The sequence below is a fragment of the Mizuhopecten yessoensis genome, unplaced genomic scaffold (assembly GCF_002113885.1).
Source record: "Mizuhopecten yessoensis strain PY_sf001 unplaced genomic scaffold, ASM211388v2 scaffold10995, whole genome shotgun sequence".
Taxonomy (NCBI): domain Eukaryota; kingdom Metazoa; phylum Mollusca; class Bivalvia; order Pectinida; family Pectinidae; genus Mizuhopecten; species Mizuhopecten yessoensis.
The window spans coordinates 49,535-70,719 of NW_018408826.1; the positions used below are offsets into that span (position 1 = coordinate 49,535).

The following is a 21,185-nucleotide window of genomic DNA, read 5'->3' on the forward strand; positions in this document are numbered from 1 at the left end:
CCCCCCCCCCAATAATATTAATTGCACGAGTTACAAACATTTACGTAAATTGAGACTTTATACACCAGAGATTGCATAACAATTTATCATGTTAATCTAATCAACAGTCACACACATGTCCTTAAATGACCGTAGCTTTTAATAGGCCGTAAAACATTATAAAACCAAAATCAATTTAGATATATAGTTACATTAACCCCTAGGGCATTGGTCACTTCCGGTCAAACACTAATGCACCAATGTCTGGCCTATTCATGTACTAATGACAGCAATTAAATTGACCAGTGATACACGTCAGCAATATACTATACAAAGTACAGACCTTATACACAATTAACTTAAACTGTATTCATTAAACACCCACATGTACAGTACACCCACATGTATAGTACACCCACATGTACAGTACACCCACATGTACAGTACACCCACATGTATAGTACACCCACCTATTCATTTTAAATTTTCATTGTTTATATATTTCACAATACAAATACATCGGGTGTAATTCACAATACAAATACATCGGGAGTAATTCACAATGCAAACACATCGGGTGTAATTCACAATACAAATACATCGGGTGTAGTTCACAATACGAATACATCGGGTGTAGTTCACAATACAAATACATCGGGTGTAATTAACAATACAAATACATAGGGTGTAATTCACAATACAAATACATCGGGTGTAATTAACAATACCAATACATCGGGTATAATTAACAATACAAATACATCGGGTGTAATTCACAATACAAATACATCGGGTGTAATTAACAATACAAATACATCGGGTGTAATTAACAATACAAATATATCGGGTGTAATTCACAATACAAATACATCGGGTGTAATTCAGTATTTAGCTATGTTAATCTGTTTAGCAAAAAACCACACGTATTCAAGTTTTGATTTAGACATGTACGTATAGACAGCAAAACATGTTTATTTATATTATACTACACAAATGTACCTACGATGTAAGTAAACAGTTCCCACACAAAACAGCCATCAATATCCAGAAAGGATGTTAAAGATGAAAATATTCAAAGAAACCAACACATCTAAAACTCGAAACGTTTCTTGAAAACTGAGGAAATCGAAACAAAGAGTGCAAAAGAAAACACAAATGGACACATTGCAGGGAGCGTCCTTTTGTTTGCCGCTGGCATTACATATATGTCGTTCACATTATTGCTGTATTAGAGTAATAGATATGTACACCGCCGTGTATTCGAAACAAACGACTTCTTTTTTAAAATTATATTATTTCTGAAATTAACGATATAGAGTAAACAAATAAACAGTTAACGAAACACCCCATTGCGTGTTGATGGAGAACCACTTTAAGTGAAGTGTCGCCGGACTTGATGAGCAGTGATTTGTAACATGCCTCCCAACACAAAAAAATGGCCAATAGTGTGCTAATGACTGTTAACGTACCATATAGTTATATAGAAGGCTGGCTAATATTACCAAACCTACAGTAAACGTAATATCGTCGACGCCTACCTGACTCTTTCGATCCGGGACATTCCGTCTGTTGCGTCCACACAGTTAATTTCTCCCAGAGAAGTTTATATATATGTATAGTATGTGTACTGTCAATACCTTACCCTAACTCTGATTCGTCACTTAACTTACGCGTTTACATAACCGGTTTCGATTTCTTGGTATATCGTGTTAATGACGTGATCACTATTTTCAAGAAATACAACATAGTTATTCCATATTCTGTTTGGCAGGGCTATGTTTTGTTGATGTCTGTTGTGTAGTCTTGACAGCCCGATACACTTAACCATTACCTAATACATTAGCAATCTAGATGTTACATGATATATATATAGGGGACAACGAAACATTAATATCCACTTCAGGGTCTGGTCCTGTTCTACCAGAGTTCTATAGATATATACGAAAAACATCATTTGTTCCCTTAGCGGCGTCGTACTTTAAGCTCTACAGAGCTTATGGTTGTTGTTGACAATAGACACGACGTTAAGTAAAGTAATTTAATTAATTATTTATTTATTTGTTTATAGTTATTAAATATGACACAAAAACTCATATTGAACCTCACTTCGAGCGCATCGTAAACATGTGTATTTGATTGTGATCCTTCCTAGCCGTGAGACATGGACCGCCGTGGAGAGTATACTGTATGTACCCCGATCGTGACGTCACTGCTACATGTCAACCATTAGACAAGTCAAAGAAAACAATGGGCAAGAGTACAACACTGCCACTATTGGACTGCCCATTGCATTGTTGTTCGAGGCAGCAAAACGATATTTAATTATTACAAGGAAAAACAGCATAGTTAGATAAAAGAAATGTGTTTTAAGTGGTGTTACAAACAAGATATTACCGACTAGGACAAATGACACGGTGTAGTAGTTACACATGTATGTGTCTACGGTAACTTACCAATCTGCTAAGACAGTTTGTTATGATATGGTTGTTTAGGTAAACCGTGAAAATCTGACAATATTTATTATCTTTTACAGTTTTAAACATAATTCATATATATCAAATTTCAAGAATAAAAAATGGCCAAAGAAGTACAGTTTTGTTTTATGCGTATTGGCTAGTCATGTAAAATATTCAATTTTCGAGGAAATCATGTTTCCTGGTGTATTTATGTATTGACTAAATTGGAAAAACGAGTTACATGTTTAAAAAAGTATAGATTATTTATGTGCATGTATTACACGTGATGTACGGGCGAACCAAACATGTTATCAGTTAAACAAAGTAAAAAAGAAACAAAAAAAAACACCATGTTATACGTAAACAATGGCGTCAAGGACGCGACACGAGACATTAAATCAAACTTAACACAATGAGACAACACTGACCATGGAAACTCCAAAGCAACAGTGACCATGGGAACTCCAAAACAATAGTGACCATGGACACTCCAAAACAACACTGATCATGGAAACTCCAAAGCAACAGTGACCATGGGAACTCCAAAGCAACAGTGACCATGGGAACTCCAAAACAACAGTGACCATGGACACTCCAAAACAACAGTGATCATGGGAACTCCAAAACAACAGTGACCATGGACACTCCAAAACAACAGTGATCATGGGAACTCCAAAACAACAGTGACCATGGACACTCCAAAACAACAGTGATCATGGGAACTCCAAAACAACAGTGACCATGGACACTCCAAAACAACAGTGATCATGGGAACTCCAAAACAACAGTGACCATGGACACTCCAAAACAACAGTGATCATGGGAACTCCAAAACAACAGTGACCATGGACACTCCAAAACAACAGTGATCATGGGAACTCCAAAACAACAGTGACCATGGACACTCCAAAACAACAGTGATCATGGGAACTCCAAAACAACAGTGACCATGGACACTCCAAAACAACACTGATCATGGGAACTCCAAAACAACAGTGACCATGGGAACTCCAAAGCAACAGTGACCATGGGAACTCCAAAACAACAGTGACCATGGGAACTCCAAAACAACAGTGATCATGGGAACTCCAAAGCAACAGTGACCATGGGAACTCCAAAACAACAGTGACCATGGGAACTCCAAAACAACAGTGATCATGGGAACTCCAAAACAACAGTGACCATGGGAACTCCAAAACAACAGTGACCATGGGAACTCCAAAACAACAGTGATCATGGGAACTCCAAAACAACAGTGACCATGGGAACTCCAAAACAACAGTGACCATGGGAACTCCAAAACAACAGTGATCATGGGAACTCCAAAACAACAGTGACCATGGGAACTCCAAAACAACAGTGACCATGGGAACTCCAAAACAACAGTGATCATGGGAACTCCAAAACAACAGTGACCATGGGAACTCCAAAACAACAGTGACCATGGGAACTCCAAAACAACAGTGATCATGGGAACTCCAAAACAACAGTGACCATGGGAACTCCAAAACAACAGTGACCATGGGAACTCCAAAACAACAGTGATCATGGGAACTCCAAAACAACAGTGACCATGGGAACTCCAAAACAACAGTGATCATGGGAACTCCAAAACAACAGTGACCATGGGAACTCCAAAACAACAGTGACCATGGGAACTCCAAAACAACAGTGATCATGGGAACTCCAAAACAACAGTGACCATGGGAACTCCAAAACAACAGTGACCATGGGAACTCCAAAACAACAGTGATCATGGGAACTCCAAAACAACAGTGACCATGGGAACTCCAAAACAACAGTGACCATGGGAACTCCAAAACAACAGTGATCATGGGAACTCCAAAACAACAGTGACCATGGGAACTCCAAAACAACAATGACCATGGGAACTCCAAAACAACAGTGATAACAAAAGAACTACAAGAATGGAAAAAAAAAATATTGTAAGTTATCATAAAAAACGGATGGCCAGGAAGGATAAAACTTTGTCAGTGCTATAACATAATTGTATGCCTTCTGTCCAATCTGAGAACATGTGTTGATTATCAACAGTATACGTCTTTTGTCAAGTTACATTTGTAAAAGCTGAAATCTCGGCAGTTTCGGTTTGTTCCCGGAGGTGTACTTTGTAAACATAGTCTGTTTTTCCGTATATATCGGTAGTATGAAGTGGGTTATAAACAGAGAGGGTTACCGTTAGTTGAATAAAGTATTTTTAATGTGTTTCGGTATGTTTGGTGTTGTGAAAGTGTTGTGCATTCAGTATTTTTAGTGTTTGACGTTTTCGCAGAAGCCTGATTTGTCTTCCTGATCATCTGTACTAGGAAGTTTGTCTGGGATGCCCGACAATAAACATTTCTGTCGTATAGAGAGGCGTCTTGTGTGACCTTGTCACCTGTTTTTCATTGCCCAAACCAGACATCACACAAAATGACTCCCCACTGCAATTACTTACAAAAAAAAAATATCTTAAAAAACAACTTGTCATTAGTTTCATAAGGTGCGGATCAGGAAGTCGCACCCGGAAGACACCTTCGGACTGAAGTCTGATTTTTATCAATGTCGTTAAATCTGTGTTATGCTCACAACATGAGCTTTTTCTTACAACGTGATGGTTACAAGATAAAATCACTGCCTTGTTAACAGGATCGTAACCAGGTATCAGCAGCGTTTGCCAGTTTGAGACAGACAACACTTATTGACGGCAGTATTTGATTAATTCCTTAAATTTATAACCAATATCTCAATAGTTCATGGTTTTGACATTATTGTGGTTTCAATAGTGGTTACCAGTTTTAAAGGTGGTTACCAGTTTTAATGGTGGTTACCAGTTTTAATGGTGGTTACCGGTTTTAATGGTGGTTACCGGTGTTAATGGTGGTTACCGGTTTTAATGGTGGTTACCAGTTTTAATGGTGGTTACCAGTTTTAATGGTGGTTACCGGTGTTAATGGTGGTTACCAGTTTTAATGGCGGTTACCGGTGTTAATGGTGGTTACCGGTGTTAATAGTGGGTACCAGTTTTAATAGTGGATACCAGTTTTAATAGTGGTTACGTGTTTCAATGGTGGTTACCAGTTTTAATGGTGGTTACCAGTTGTAATGGTGGTTACCGGTGTTAATGGTGGTTACCAGTGTTAATGGTGGTTACCGGTGTTAATGGTGGTTACCGGTTTTAATAGTGGTTACCAGTGTTAATGGTGGTTACTAGTTTTAATGGTGGTTACCGGTGTTAATGGTGGTTACCGGTTTTAATGGTGGTTACCGGTGTTAATGGTGGTTACCGGTGTTAATGGTGGTTACCAGGTTTAATGGTGGTTACCGGTTTTAATGGTGGTTACCGATTTTAATGGTGGCTACCAGTTTTGATGGTGGTTACCGGTTTTAATGGTGGTTACCGGATTTAATGGTGGTTACCGGTTTTAATGGTGGTTACCGGTTTTAATGGTGGTTACCGGTTTTTGGAATGGTTCTGATTAACAAGTACAAGGGCACTTGCCTTATGTTGGGATCCTATGTAGGAAAGAACCTCTGTATCAATGTCTTGGATATGCCCCAAATGGTTTGATTATATATATAGAAAAAATAAAATTAACGACCGACTAAAAAACTAGCTGCTTTCAACCTTCACATGGCTCTTCAGGTTTTTTCAAAAGAACAACGTCGTGACGTCACAATTACATGTCATCACACTACAATAGTAACAGAATATAATATAATAATTACAGTAATAGAATTTCAAAACCTATTGAATTCTTTACATCCTTCTATTTGTTATACGATGGAGTGTAGCGAAACGTCTTTACCTTTCTTAGATGTTTTAGTTCAACTAGATTCAAATAAGATTACAACGGATTTATATTGTAAGGCTACAGATGCACATAATTATCTAAATTTTTACTCTAACCACAGTAAACACACTAAAGTTAATATTCCTTTTAATCTTGCCTCACGGATTGTCACTATCACTTAATTTAATTAATCACATTTAATCACTTTTTATTATATATATATATATATATATATATATATATATATATATTGGCACATACTTTCGAATGAGTATAAGACAGATTACAAACATTTTCTTCTTTCTCTGTGAGCATTGTCCTAATCTATATTAGCAACTGATTCTGTGTGACCGTCGAAGTTTGATTTCCACATTTCTGCCAAAGACGAACGACTTATGAGTCAAATAAGCCGAAATGTTTTTTTAATTATTTTGCACATATGCCTCAATAGGGAAGTTTCCGAATGTGTACATTTTCAATCTTCCGAATGTGTACGTTTTCAATCTTAATGTTGCTTATAAGCATTTTATTGTTAAAACTATTTTGAATTCTCTTTTAACAAGAATATTTTGCTAAAAAATATTTAACGATAAATGTACACGTTTGTTAAGCATGTAACCGAATCCCAAGTACCCCTCAAGGACAGGTCTAAATATAAGTAAGAACTCATCCGGGTCTGTGCGGTATAACACTTCGACGAAAATGTAGTTTTTACTTGGAACCATCTGTGTCAACATCTTGAACAAAAGGGCTTTCATGTTTCGAGAATATAGTACTCTTACGGTCATTGCAGTCCGCTAAGTGTACATCAGTCATTACATGTACAAATGTATGTTAGCTTAACGTGAGTTTTTATTTCTTTACACAGCAGCCCCAGTCTGCGTGGTTTACCAGACTTTTGATATTGGTTTTCTGTTTATTTTACATTCGAGTACTAAAAAACAAAAGGCCCATGAGTCCTGGCCGTCATCCCAGTCTATTTACATGTACCAGTAACATTAGCCTTTCATCGCAGCTAGTTACATGCCAAATATTACCCTCGGCCCTATCACTATTTACGAGAAAACAATTGAATATTTAACAACATTCGCTCCAATTGCTTTGAAAAACGTTCAGGTCATATAAAGATAACCTAGATAATTATCAATGCTTGCTATACATGTGTAGTTATGGGGTAATTATCCATATCCCTCGGCTAAATGGTTATTCTGAATTAATTGAAAAGCGAGAAAATACAACAACGGAATAACAAAAACATAGTTCGAACATAGGGAAAGATTTACATGGAGACCATACAAGGAGAGTAAGACCAGGTGTCCCGGAAGGTTAAGCGTCATCTGCTTTATCGATGACCCCTTTTATGTAAATCTAGGTCAAATCCAAGTTATGTCACGTCCTTGCAACGGGGTCGGTTAGTGGCAACAAAATCACAGCACACACTAACGAGCGTAATTAAGAGCACCAACCGTCATATCCAGTAACGTAATATCACATGGGATCAGGATAGCGACCCTAACACTTAACTTGTCCATAGTCCTCATCGACCGGCGTCGTTGGAAAACCTGCGTTGTAAGTTTGTTCGTCAGCATTCGACATCTATCACGGGAATCCTGTGTTGTAAGTCTGTCCGTCAGCAGTCGACATCTATCACGGAAACCCTGTGATGTAAGTCTGTCCGTCAGCATTCGACATCTATCACGGAAATCCTGTGTTGTAAGTTTGTCTGTTAGCATTCGACATCTATCACGGAAACCCTGTGATGTAAGTCTGTCCGTCAGCACTCGACATCTATCACGGAAACCCTGTGTTTTAAGTTTGGCTGTCAGCATTCGACATCTATCATGGAAACCCTGTGATGTAAGTTTGTCTGACAGCATTCGACATCTATCACGGAACCCTGTGATGTGAGTTTGTCTGTCAGCATTCGTCATCTCTCACGGAAACCCTGTGTTGTAAGTTTGTCTGTCAGCATTCGATATCTATCACGGAAATCCTGTGTTGTATGTTTGTCTGTCAGCATTCGACATCTATCATGGAAACCCTGTGATGTAAGTTTGTCTGACAGCATTCGACATCTATCACGGAACCCTGGGATGTAAGTTTGTCTGTCAGCATTCGACATTTATCACGGAAATCCTGTGTTGTAAGTTTGTCTGTCAGCATTCGACATTTATCACGGAAATCCTGTGTTGTAAGATTGTCTGTCAGCATACGACAGCTATCACGGAAACCCTGTGATGTAAGTTTGTCTGACAGCATTCGACATCTATCACGGAACCCTGTGATGTGAGTTTGTCTGTCAGCATTCGACATCTATCACGGGAATCCTGTGTTGTAAGTCTGTCCGGCAGCAGTCGACATCTATCACGGAAACCATGTGATGTAAGTCTGTCCGTCAGCATTCGACATCTATCACGGAACTCCTGTGTTGTAAGTTTGTCTGTCATCATTCGACATCTATCACGGAAACCCTGTGATGCAAGTTTGTCTGTCAGCATTCGACATCTATCACGGAAGTCATGATAGTCGGAACGATCCCTTGAATACCAAGTTCGCTGCGACGTGTAAACACCGTCGGAGAAGCAGAGATGCTACTATCAAGAAAATGAAACGGTGAAATCATCCCCGCTTATCGCACAGTTTGACAGTTAGCAGTCCTTATTCATCATGATGTAAGTAAATGTAGAGGAAAGCTACTCAAGTAGAAGGGTCTGTAGTGTCCTGTATTTTGAGATCAGACGGGTATTTACGCTCGATGTGATCAATATATTTGGTTTTCTATAAGGGTAAAACATCGTGTATCTGAACGTGAAATTGGAAGGCTTGACAATGACTTTGTTACCAGTTCCGATAAACTCGTTAATATGTTCAATCTCATTTAAAAACAAAAAGAAATCGGTCAGAACAGGGGCATAATTTGTTCCCATAAGAACGCCTTCAGTCTGCTTGAAAATCTTGTCACCGAACAGAGATATTGTCAACCAGAAACTCGATCATTCTCACAATTGCAACCACAGTACTTTTACAGATGTTGTACAATATCCAGTTTATAATAAGGTTAGGTCTAGATCTAAGTAAGAAAACTTCCTGGTACGTGTTTTATAAAGCTTTTATTAAACTGTGGGTGTTGCTTGGAATCGTGTAGATCTTTCTGTGTGTATGTCTTTAAAGGGGCTTTCATGTTTGGAATACATACAATTATGGTCATTGAAGTGCGGAAATGGCGAATATAACGTAAATCTATCGTTTGATCGCATTTTAATTTATTTTGAACAAAAATATCCAACAACCATTCTGCGTGGTTTACATGACGTTAATGTGGGGTTTAGCTTACTTTACATTCAAGTACTATAAAAAATGGCCCACGAGTCCTGACAGTCCGCCAGGTGAATTTACCAGTAACGTAACCTTCCAAACAAGATAGTAAGGGACCGAATATTACCCTAGGCCCAATGGCTATTTACAAGAAGACATTTTTTTCTATTTGACCTCTAGACTTCGAAAAACGTCAAGGTCACATATTCGAACAACCTTTATGATGTTTAACCCTTACTACATATGTGTAGTTGCAGGCTTTTTGTGTGGTTGCACGGCCCATCGACAATGCGAGACATAAGGAGGCACGGAAGTCTAGGGGTAGGACGCCGGGCTACAGGAGGCACGGAAGTCTAGGGGTAGGACGCCGGGCTACAGAAGGCACGGAAGTCTAGGGGGAGGACGCCGGGCTACAGGAGGCACGGAATTCTAGGGGTAGGACGCCGGGCTACAGGAGTCACGGAAGTCTAGGGGTAGGACGCCGTGCTACAGGAGGCACGGAAGTCTAGGGGGAGGACGCCGGGCTCGTGACCGGAGGGTTGCGGGGTACGGAAGTCTAGGGGTAGGACGCCGGGCTCGTGACCTAAGGGTTGTGAGGCACGGAAGTCTAGGGGTAACACGCCGGGCTCGTGACCGAAGGGTTGTGAGGCACGGAAGTCTAGTGGTAGGACGCCGGGCTACAGGAGGCCCGGAAGTCTAGGGGTAGGACGCCGGGCTCGTGACCGGAGGGGTGCGGGGTACGGAAGTGTAGGGGTAGAACGCCGGGCTCGTGACCGAAGGGTTGTGAGGCACGGTAGTCTAGTGGTAGGACGCCGGGCTCGTGACCGAAGGGTTGTGAGGCACGGAAGTCTAGGGGTAAGACGCCGGGCTCGTGACCGAAGGGTTGCGGGTTCGAGTCACGGCACAGCACTGTGTTGTATCTTTGAGCAAGATACTCCACTTGTTCCAATCTACTCAACTGTAAATGAGTACGTGGTTGGGCAGTGCTTTAATTGTAGAATGCTAGCTGTGAGCGCAGAAATGGCAGCACCGGCTGTATACTCCCCAGGGAGTTGAGACAGATATTGGCTGGTTGCAAATGCCCTATAACCACGAATGATAATTTGTAAACCGCTTTGAGACGACCTACGAACTATTGGTTGTGATAAAGCGGTATATAAGAACCTCCAATTAATATTATTGTTATTATTACAATCTAGCCGAAACATAATAAATATACTATTCTCCTTGTCTGCAACAGCAATGAAAAGCAAATAAATGGATTTAGTAACGAAAATATTTGTATCCACAATAGGCAGACAGGTTCATTTCTTCCTTCGTCAAATATATATTCAAAATATATTGAACTTGAATAGAATTGTCAAGAAAAAAGCGTTTGAATAATTTTAAAACGTCTCTCTTTTAAGGACAGTGGTATGGCCATGTATGGTTATAGGGTTGGAATCTATTTCAATTTTATGACACTGTACTAAACCCCGAAGAGCCAGGGACTAAACCCCGATACCATTGGGGTAGCATACGTGTTACCTTATTATGCCCAATATTGTATTGTATAGCGCTGGTATGTCCACTTTTCCTAATGGTTGCAAGAGAGTCTTCTATATCCAGCGAACAAAGATTTAAAATGTCCTTGCTTTGACCTAGAAACTAGAAATGAAGATGCCGTGGACAGAAGCAGATGTTAGGTTTATCTTGGTATGATGATTGATTGCCTCTTCATAACAAACGAACAAGTATACTTTATGATTATAGGGTGGATATCTCATAAATCGCCAAACGGGAACTGTAAGCCTCAGGCATACTTATCCCGGGTGGCGGAGACATACTCTAGAAACCATTGTTTGAGCACTTGAGATCGAGGTTAACTCTCAAGTTGAGGTAACAAAAGTGGTGATATGCTTCGGAAACAAATATTTCAGTAATTAAGATCACGGTCATTCACCGGCCAAATTCAGGTCGCGGTGACTTCTTCGTTTGTTCGGATGATCTTTACGCCCACTTCACTACCGAGTAGTTCGTTTATCCAAGAGACGACAACCCAACAGTAACATTACTCTTTCTAATAAGCTGACGACCGGTTCGTCTGTTTCTTAGTTCTATGTCAGACGGAAAAAAGAATTGACAGACTCTTTCTCCCAATTTGGTTAAAATTCTTCCATGCTATCGAAGGAAGAAGACTTACCCCGATATATTTTCCCCATTGGATCACAGCAATTCATTTGTAAAAAATCAATATTGGTATCGATGTAAACGATGTATTTTCCATTGGGATTTTTTTTTTTCCAACAAAGGTTTATTTTTAAAATGATTCCCCTGTTTTACTTATATAGTTTTGTCTTTCAATTTAAATAAAACATTTGCTAAGATAGATATAGTCATTAGGGCTGAACAACCCAACCCCATAAGCGAAAATATATTAATTTGGATCTTAACCTTTTATGCTTGAAATATCAAATAAAGAAATTTTAGCCAAATCAATGTATGGAGTTTTCCCTGTATTATATCTAAAAAATGTTATATATTTAGATCTACTCTTACCCATAGTTGATATTGTTCGCTTTTAATTGGGAGAATATTTGGTATTGTAGAGTTTTTACAACTCTGTGTGGAAATATGTGGTATCGACAGACACATGACAGTAGTATTAATATGTAAATGGGCAAAGAAATAAGGGATAAACTTCACGACAAACTGAAAGCCTAATGTAAGTAATCTAGTACAGGTCAATTAAAATAAAAATGATAGTAAATAATCGGGGAAAAAACCGTGATGGTCGCATTGAAACGCGATAAGTCGGGTATTTACTCTAAGATTGCATGTCTTATATAGGTCCGGGTCGCAAAATTCTATCTGATATAAACTCATATCATATTAGATAAACCTTTCGTCACTTTAAGTGAAAACTACAGCCATAACAACCCAGTTTAGAAGAAATACTTGACAAATGTCATATAAAATATGCCTTTCGTCACTTAAAGTTAAAACATGTTATTGATGCGTCAATAGTGTATTTGTATGTGTATGATCAATTTGGAAACATGACAGACTGTTTACTTTTAAACCTCCATATACATTTTAATTTATGGCGCCTCATAGATCAAAGCATTGTTTAAATGATGTGTTACATAACACGCTGGACAACACATGTGGACATATTGGTTTTATTTAATTTTACGTTTTGGCCGCAAATGTCTTAAATCTACTGAATGTCATGTTTAACATATTTCTGGAACACGACGGTAAATCTACCTGCACACATATTGTATAGTTACAACATCAAACACATAGTCTTAAGCACACCAAGTGCTGCACCCGGGCCATCCCAGGCCCCTCCATCCGGGGCTTTCCCTGGCCTCTCTCTCCATAGGCTCACATTCTCAAACCTCGTATCCCCACTATGTACTCTACACTCCCACTCTTATCTCTAGCCTAACAAGAGAAACATAAAAAGAATTCAACTAAAATAAATCCCTTGCTTATGTAATAAATATCACGAAAGCTTTAGTCTGCGTGAATGCATACATTCGCGGAACTAACGGCTGCAATCTGAAACGTCAAAAGAACACGTCAATATTCAAGCTGTGTCCCGGAAACTTGCACCTAACAACAAAATGGCATCGAGAACGCAATAACGACGTCACGCTACCATAGCGTATAATGGCGTTTAAAAAAGTTCACAAGCCATTCTTATTTGGAATAGTCGATTTGATAATTGTATAAATGTGGTGATTTTCAGCTAACAAATGTCTTCTTTTATAACAAAATTGAAATACAGAACATTAGATTGCATGGTCTGAAAACGTGATTGCATTATAAAAGCAGATAGATGTCATTCTATAACGGATAAGAGCGAAGGTCAAGGGTGGCCTAGGCACCCGAGCGGAGCTCTTTACTGGTAACATGTGCGTGTAAATAGATCTGATCCAATCAAACTGATTCCATCACTGAATCGTACAGCTACAGCCTAGAAACCGTTCGTACTTCCGGTGACCTATTCCGGTTCATGGAGCCTGTAAAGATGCCTAATCGAATAATAAATCGACATGTAACGTAGCAGGAAAATTATGTATTCGAAACAACGATTTAAAATAAAAACAATATTGACCATATTCAATACACTGGCTTACATGAATGTCACAAGCAAATGGCGTAGAAGAATGTGATTAGACAAAATGTTTTTCCTCGATTAAATAAGCTTTATTCGGAAAGAGAGTGATGATTTGATACGGACAACTTTCTACACACACACATTGTCCATCTAAATATTGATAATCGATCATAACACACGGGGGTAATTCCCACTTGGACGGAAATACCCGAGCATGTACGAAGCAGGATCAATGACGTGATCGCTTGATTCTCATTGGATAATAAAAGGTCAGATCACTGACGAGGTCAAATTTCACGGGTCGTCTGCTCCAGTTATACACAGTTGCATGATCTCCGACAGCTTTCCAAGGGAAACGTTACGTATTTAAAAGGGTCACTTGCGGATTTTTCAGTATCGATACTCTTGCTTACACTAAATAATTCCTTGGTAAAATAAATAAGTTGGCACAAACACAATTTATGTTTTTTTCCCTGCATTTATTGTAGAACGTCAACTTTATATTCAGTTCTTTCAAATTCTTGCATCTGTTGAAATTTTATAACCTTCAGACTTAGTGTTTACAACTAAATCTGTTGAAAAATATGTTTAATGCTAGATCTGCTGGTATAATAGATTGAAACCAGTTTTATCTAATGTAACAAAATTAACAGTTTTGTACAGTAAAATATCTTTTTTGATACTTACTATATAACCTTTAAACGCTTGACAATTTGTACTTCCGTTCAACTGTGTACATCATTACAGCATTTTGATTAGGCATTGAAGTAAAATAATTGGTTTGCTCTGCTGTAAGAATAGCAGTAAGGAAGAGATTTAGAAACACTATATTTTCATCATTTTTATCTTTGTTTAACAGAATGCGTAATATCCGTCCGTCAGAAACCATTTCTAATCAAAATCAAAACTATTCCGCATATGATGCACCTGGTGATGGCAACTGTTTTTATTCAACCACATTTAACACCAATATTGACTCAAGAACAACAAGTCCATCATGAAACTGACATCAATGCCATCAACACAATCATCACTGAACACAACACAGCACACTATCTTTCGACCCTTATGGGAGTGACTCGTCATCAAACTGTCTGATCCGGACCAAAAATGGAATGGTAAATTATCCTGTAGAAGAATTCCGGATCGCCTCCTTTTGTAGATTAGTCTATTTTCAAAAAATGGCCGCCGTAAATGATGAGAAGACGTCAGGTCGTCTGAACATTCGTATCGAGCGGGAAAATATAAGAAATAAGCTTGTTCATGATGAAGTTTTTTTAAATGGACGCCGCGAAGGATTTAACGAGCAGACGTCCATAAAAAAAATCCAAAAGTAAGAATGTCACATAGGTCTCATGTTTTTTTTTTCATGAAGATATCTCGTTTGCTATTCTTTTTATTAATAATATTCTATATATTATGTTTAATTATTCACAAAAATACATCAAACTTAAAACCAAAAACGTTAAAAAGTGTACAAATGTAAAAAAAATACATCAAACTTAAAACCAAAAACGTTAAAAGGTGTACAAATGTAAAAAAATACATCAAACTTCAAACCAAAAACGTTAAAAGGTGTACAAATGTTAAACTACATTAACGGAGATCGAATTGGTTGTAAAGCATATACGATTTTACTATGAAGATCGATTGAGTGTAAATAATCATACAACTGTTATTGATTCCACAGAAACTCTATCAAATACCTTCTCAGAGACGATACATTACAGCAACAACCACGTATTTGTTTAAAGTCAGCGCATTCAATCATAAAATGTTTGACTGTAAATGGCTGATCACATGCCTGACAAGAACATTGGTCTTCTTCACGTAACATGTTACAATGTGTGATGGAACGCAGTTCACGCCCAATAATTTGAATGATAAAAAAGTAAATAGTCTGAAAAATATTCTATAGTCTTTCACCCCAGCTTATAAGAACTTAACGCGGATGTGACTTGAGATAGTGTTTGTAAATCTTTAAAATGCTGAGTTCATGTGTTGACGAGCGATGTCGATAGAAAGATGCATTCGACTGTTTGAAATTCATACCTGGCATAAAAGCATAAACGTCAGTCTGTGATTATTGTTTATTGTCTGTCGACCGAATGGCAGACCAAAAAACAAAAAATCCTGCTCATATATACAGTGTACTAGGTTAAAAAGACAAAATACATGTACGACACCTTTACACAGGGTCAGAAATGTTCAAGCGCGCAGCCTGTTGTTTAATGAAGACACAAAGTCATCATGTTACAAATATTAGCGCGCGCAAAAGATCGACCTAATTCAAATTATTAGATTATCTAGGTCACCTTGCTTATCAAAGGCGTATATTCATATAGGAAGACATCAAAAGGACTTTCGTTACATATTACTTGTTAGAATAGATATAATCAACATATGTGTGTATGGTGAAACATATAACTCGGGATTCGGAATGTTGGAAAAGTGATAATCCAAGGCATTAAGCGGACATCGTTAATTATTTTTTCCAACATTTTCGGAGACATCTGGGATTAAACGGTGTGATTGGTGAAGTTTTATCGGACAAAAGCGAAGGAACAGTAGCGCATCATCGCTGTTACATTTGTAGCCACATGTCATATATGTACATCATGGCCACAGGGACTTGAGAATTGGTTATATTTGGACCTAAACTAAGGCGTTCAAGTTATGTTGTACACGTATTAAGGATTTAGTTCAACTTTCGGTAAAATGCCAGCCCCAGGATGCCAAGGTCATAATTTGACACCATTGATAGATCTCTTGGCTAACTTCAAGTTGAATGAACTAATCGCATTTGTTGGGACCGGTTGGAATGTTAAGGTTTTTATTATACAGTTGAAGTATAGTTATGAGGAATATAGCAAGTTTCTGGTTCCCTTCGACCAGGGCTATTTCCCGAGGCGAGGAGAACCAGAAACTTGCTATATCCCGAAATAGCCGTACTTTAACTGTTTTATTATATCGATACAAAAGCATCAGTCTGACAATATACAATAAAAAAAATGATGAACAGTAAAATAGAGTTCTTATCTTTAACAACAGCAAAATAAACAAATTGCAGACTACAGTACTAGAATATCACTTGGTAAGAGTGGGGTTGCTGTCTAAATTGGAGACCCGCCTTCCTCGAAGCTGATTGGTCGATAACGCGATCAAGCCACTCCCATCCACTGAACTAATTCCTTGGGTCTTAGTCCTCCCAATCAGAGACATATACGTATCTGTCCTAACTAACGCACCCTTTTTGTGAGCTAATTCCCTAATGTGGGGATGTAAAATAAGAAGAGGTTTAATAAATGGAAATAAACCGTCGTTCCCAAAAAAAAAAAAAAATGTTTACCTCAAATTGCGTAATCGAATTTATGTCATCCCGCTCAAAGCCACCAACAGTGTAACTGATGTGCACGTAGTGAGCTATATCAAATAACGGTTACCTGATAATGGCACTAATTTTTTTTTATCGAATGTCAATCATAATGCTAAATTAGTTTTTAAAGTTGAAGAGCATGCACTGCATACCCGATATCGTCTTACTAGGTAGTCAGTTATCACCATTTATGATTATGTATTCATGTCTTCCCCTAACGAAGGGCGGGACCATGATGCCACCTATTGGGCTTTTCTTCTCCAAAGAAAGAATGTCTGTTTGTGTTCAGACAGTGTAACTTAATGTTGACAGGAATCCAAAAATGCTTTGATTGAACGTATGAAATATCACTGTAAACCAGGTCAACTACGGACCTATTGGCGACGGAGATATTATTTTGTCTGTAAAGCAATTGAAACGTAACAAATTTAGTGGAGAAGTTAGAAATTTAAATGTCGGTTCTAGGTAACGTAAAGTATTTGACTTTTAATCTGGTGTGATCCATGCCAGTAACTTGACGAAAATGTGGCGTCTATTTATAACAAAGGTAACCCAGAGGCAGCAAAGAACTACAGATTTTTTACAATATCAGGTTTCTTACCTGACATTGAATAAAAGATTGAATACCCACAATGATTTGTTTGTTTGTTTGTTTGTTTATGTTTAACGGCCCATCGACGGCTGTGGTCATGTGTAGATAATAAAAAATAATAATAGGGGGTTAAAATAATAAAAGAGATAACGAATAGATGATATGGAATATGCGATATATATATAACGTCAAAAATGATAAGGTGGGTTAAAAGACATCAGAGTCTATAAAATAGACCGATGTCTTTCAAATAGTTAAATAATGCCTTCGAATCCACGGAACTGAAAAGTGTTTTCATATCCGGGACTCGGAAGTAGTTATCACGAATGTGTTTAAAATCGGAACATTCTATTAAAAAATGCTCCACTGTAAATGGAGTGTCACATGCGTGGCATGAAGGTATATCTTCTCGTTTTAAAAGGTACGAATGAGTAGGATATGTGTGCCCAGTGCGGAGCCGAGCGAGGACAACTTCCTCTCTACGATCTTTCCGACTGGGAATAGATGTTTTAAGTTTCGGTTGTATCTTAAAAAGTTTGTTGTTGGTCTCCAGAGACCAGCGTTTCTGCCATTCATTTTGAATGGCTGTACGAATAGTAGGTTTAAAATATGTGTATGGTAGTTTGATATTTGTTTGTCCCACAATGATGAACTCAGCATGATGTTTAAACAAACTATTTACTTTACATCGAATAACAGATTGAATACCCACAATGATGAACTCAGCGTGATGTTTAAACAAACTATTTACTTTACATTGAATAACAGATTGAATACCCACAATGATGAACTCAGCATGATGTTTAAACAGATTATTTACTTTACATTGAATAACAGATTGAATACCCACAATGATGAACTCAGCATGATGTTTAAAAAAAAATATTTACTTTACATTGAATAACAGATTGAATACCCACAATGATGAACTCAGCATGATGTTTAAACAAACTATTTACTTTACATTGAATAACAGATTGAATACCCACAATGATGAGCTCAGCATCATGTTTAAACAAACTATTTACTTTACATCGAATAACAGATTGAATACCCACAATGATGAACTCAGCATGAAGTGTGTATGCCCCGTGCGTATAGCGCGTTCCGTAAGTTTGTGTGCCCCGTACTTATGGGGCGTTCCGTAAGTTTGTGTGCTCCGTACGTATGGCGCGTTCTGCAAGTTTGCGTGCCCCGTGTGTATGGCGCGTTCCGTAGGTTTGTGTAGTCCGAATATGAAGGTAGATTATTGCATGTATCATAAGAAATAATTATATAGATCTATGCAATTACCTTTCCAGTGATACCATTAGTAGCAAGCTTTGTTCATTATCAAAAATTGTGTTGTTTCCTATCCATCCCAAACGTTCACAACTGTCAAACCTAATGCTGATATAAAGGTGCTTGATGACATGTGTGTTCGTTTGTTTGTTAGTTTATTTAAGTGGTAAATGTTTATAGTTGTGTTGGTCCGGGAACAAGATGAAGAGCGATAAATGTTGCATTACTTTGAAATGTTCTAACATTACAAGAACTCTTTTGTGTTGAAGTTGAGTTTATTTGAGTTCAAAAAGCAGAAGAATACTGTTTCATTCACCCAAAACATATTTTGGTGGAGAATCCAGTAAACATTGCGAGTTACAGCCCGCCCTAACCTTTGACCCTCAGATTACCGCTTGTAGAAGTCATCTGATATAGTTCTCACACAACTGAATCAACTCGAGTTTTCCGGCCTGGATTACATACATTGTATAACGATCGTGGATCCGCCCATTCCTCCGATTTCATAAGAAACCCTAAGGTCATAAGGTCACCTGTCAAGATGAACATTAAACAATTAATGAATTAATTTTTAAAGCTAAGAAACATGCACTGCTTACCCGATGTCTGCACTACAGTTTGCTATCCCCACCACATTGTTGTGTGTGTAGTTTAGTAACCTTTTCTGACCTTTTTGTTCCTGTCTGTCGCCTAACTCACGTTGACAGATCACCTGACCAATTTCGAGGGGTTTCCCAATTTAACTTCCTGGGTCGGAGGGGATTGGGGAATTTACGAAAAAACATGTAGGTGTTTTTAGAGGAAAATCCAAAGGCTGAAGCCAAGAAAACTGCTCTATGCACTTGTACAGTATACAATGGTTTTATAGTGTTTGGCGTGCTCTTCTTCATTGTTACAGCTTAAGTCATTTAATTAATAACGTATCCCCATGCTTGCAATGTATGCGTACATATGGGCAGTGTATGTCTGCCACAGGCGGTACATTGTATGTTGGTGTATATGTGCAGTGTAGGTCTGCTACTGGCGGTACATTGTATGTTGGAGTATATGTGCAGTGTATGTCTGCCACAGGCGGTACATTGTATGTTGGTGTATATGTGCAGTGTATATGTACAGTGTATGTCTGCCACAGGCGGTACATTGTATGTTGGTGTATATGTACTGTGTATGTCTGCTACAGGCGGTACATTGTATGTTGGAGTATATGTACAGTGTATGTCTGCTACAGGCGGTACATTGTATGTTGGAGTATATGTACAGTGTATGTCTGCTACAGGCGGTACATTGTATGTTGGAGTATATGTACAGTGTATGTCTGCTACAGGCGGTACATTGTATGTTGGAGTATATGTACAGTGTATGTCTGCTACAGGCGGTACATTGTATGTTGGAGTATATGTACAGTGTATGTCTGCTACAGGCGGTACATTGTATGTTGGAGTATATGTACAGTGTATGTCTGCTACAGGCGGTACATTGTATGTTGGAGTATATGTACAGTGTATGTCTGCTACAGGCGGTACATTGTATGTTGGAGTATATGTACAGTGTATGTCTGCTACAGGCGGTACATTGTATGTTGGAGTATATGTACAGTGTATGTCTGCTACAGGCGGTACATTGTATGTTGGAGTATATGTACAGTGTATGTCTGCTACAGGCGGTACATTGTATGTTGGAGTATATGTACAGTGTATGTCTGCTACAGGCGGTACATTGTATGTTGGAGTATATGTACAGTGTATGTCTGCTACAGGCGGTACATTGTATGTTGGAGTATATGTACAGTGTATGTCTGCTACAGGCGGTACATTGTATGTTGGAGTATATGTACAGTGTATGTCTGCTACAGGCGGTACATTGTATGTTGGAGTATATGTACAGTGTATGTCTGCTACAGGCGGTACATTGTATGTTGGAGTATATGTACAGTGTATGTCTGCTACAGGCGGTACATTGTATGTTGGAGTATATGTACAGTGTATGTCTGCTACAGGCGGTACATTGTATGTTGGAGTATATGTACAGTGTATGTCTGCTACAGGCGGTACATTGTATGTTGGAGTATATGTACAGTGTATGTCTGCTACAGGCGGTACATTGTATGTTGGAGTATATGTACAGTGTATGTCTGCTACAGGCGGTACATTGTATGTTGGAGTATATGTACAGTGTATGTCTGCTACAGGCGGTACATTGTATGTTGGAGTATATGTACAGTGTATGTCTGCTACAGGCGGTACATTGTATGTTGGAGTATATGTACAGTGTATGTCTGCTACAG

General features: G+C 38.4%; 1 protein-coding gene across 6 annotated transcripts in view; it reads right to left on the reverse strand.

Annotated features, from left to right (window-relative positions):
- The window catches only part of LOC110464479 (metalloreductase STEAP2-like), a 71,250-nt gene that overhangs the window by 11,247 nt on the left and 38,818 nt on the right, over window positions 1–21,185 (reverse strand). Inside the window, exon 1 of one of the 6 annotated variants that reach the window (XM_021519724.1) lies at window positions 19,501–19,622. The exons of 3 other annotated variants lie outside the window; for them this stretch is intronic. Coding sequence is in view for 1 of the 3 variants with exons in the window: in XM_021519720.1 (XP_021375395.1) it covers window positions 1,518–1,540 (23 nt within the window). In the remaining 2 variants the exon portion in view is untranslated. Of the gene's footprint in view, window positions 1–1,448; window positions 1,626–19,500; window positions 19,623–21,185 lie in introns of those variants that run through there. 2 more of the 6 variants (XM_021519720.1, XM_021519721.1) reach the window with 2 other exon arrangements.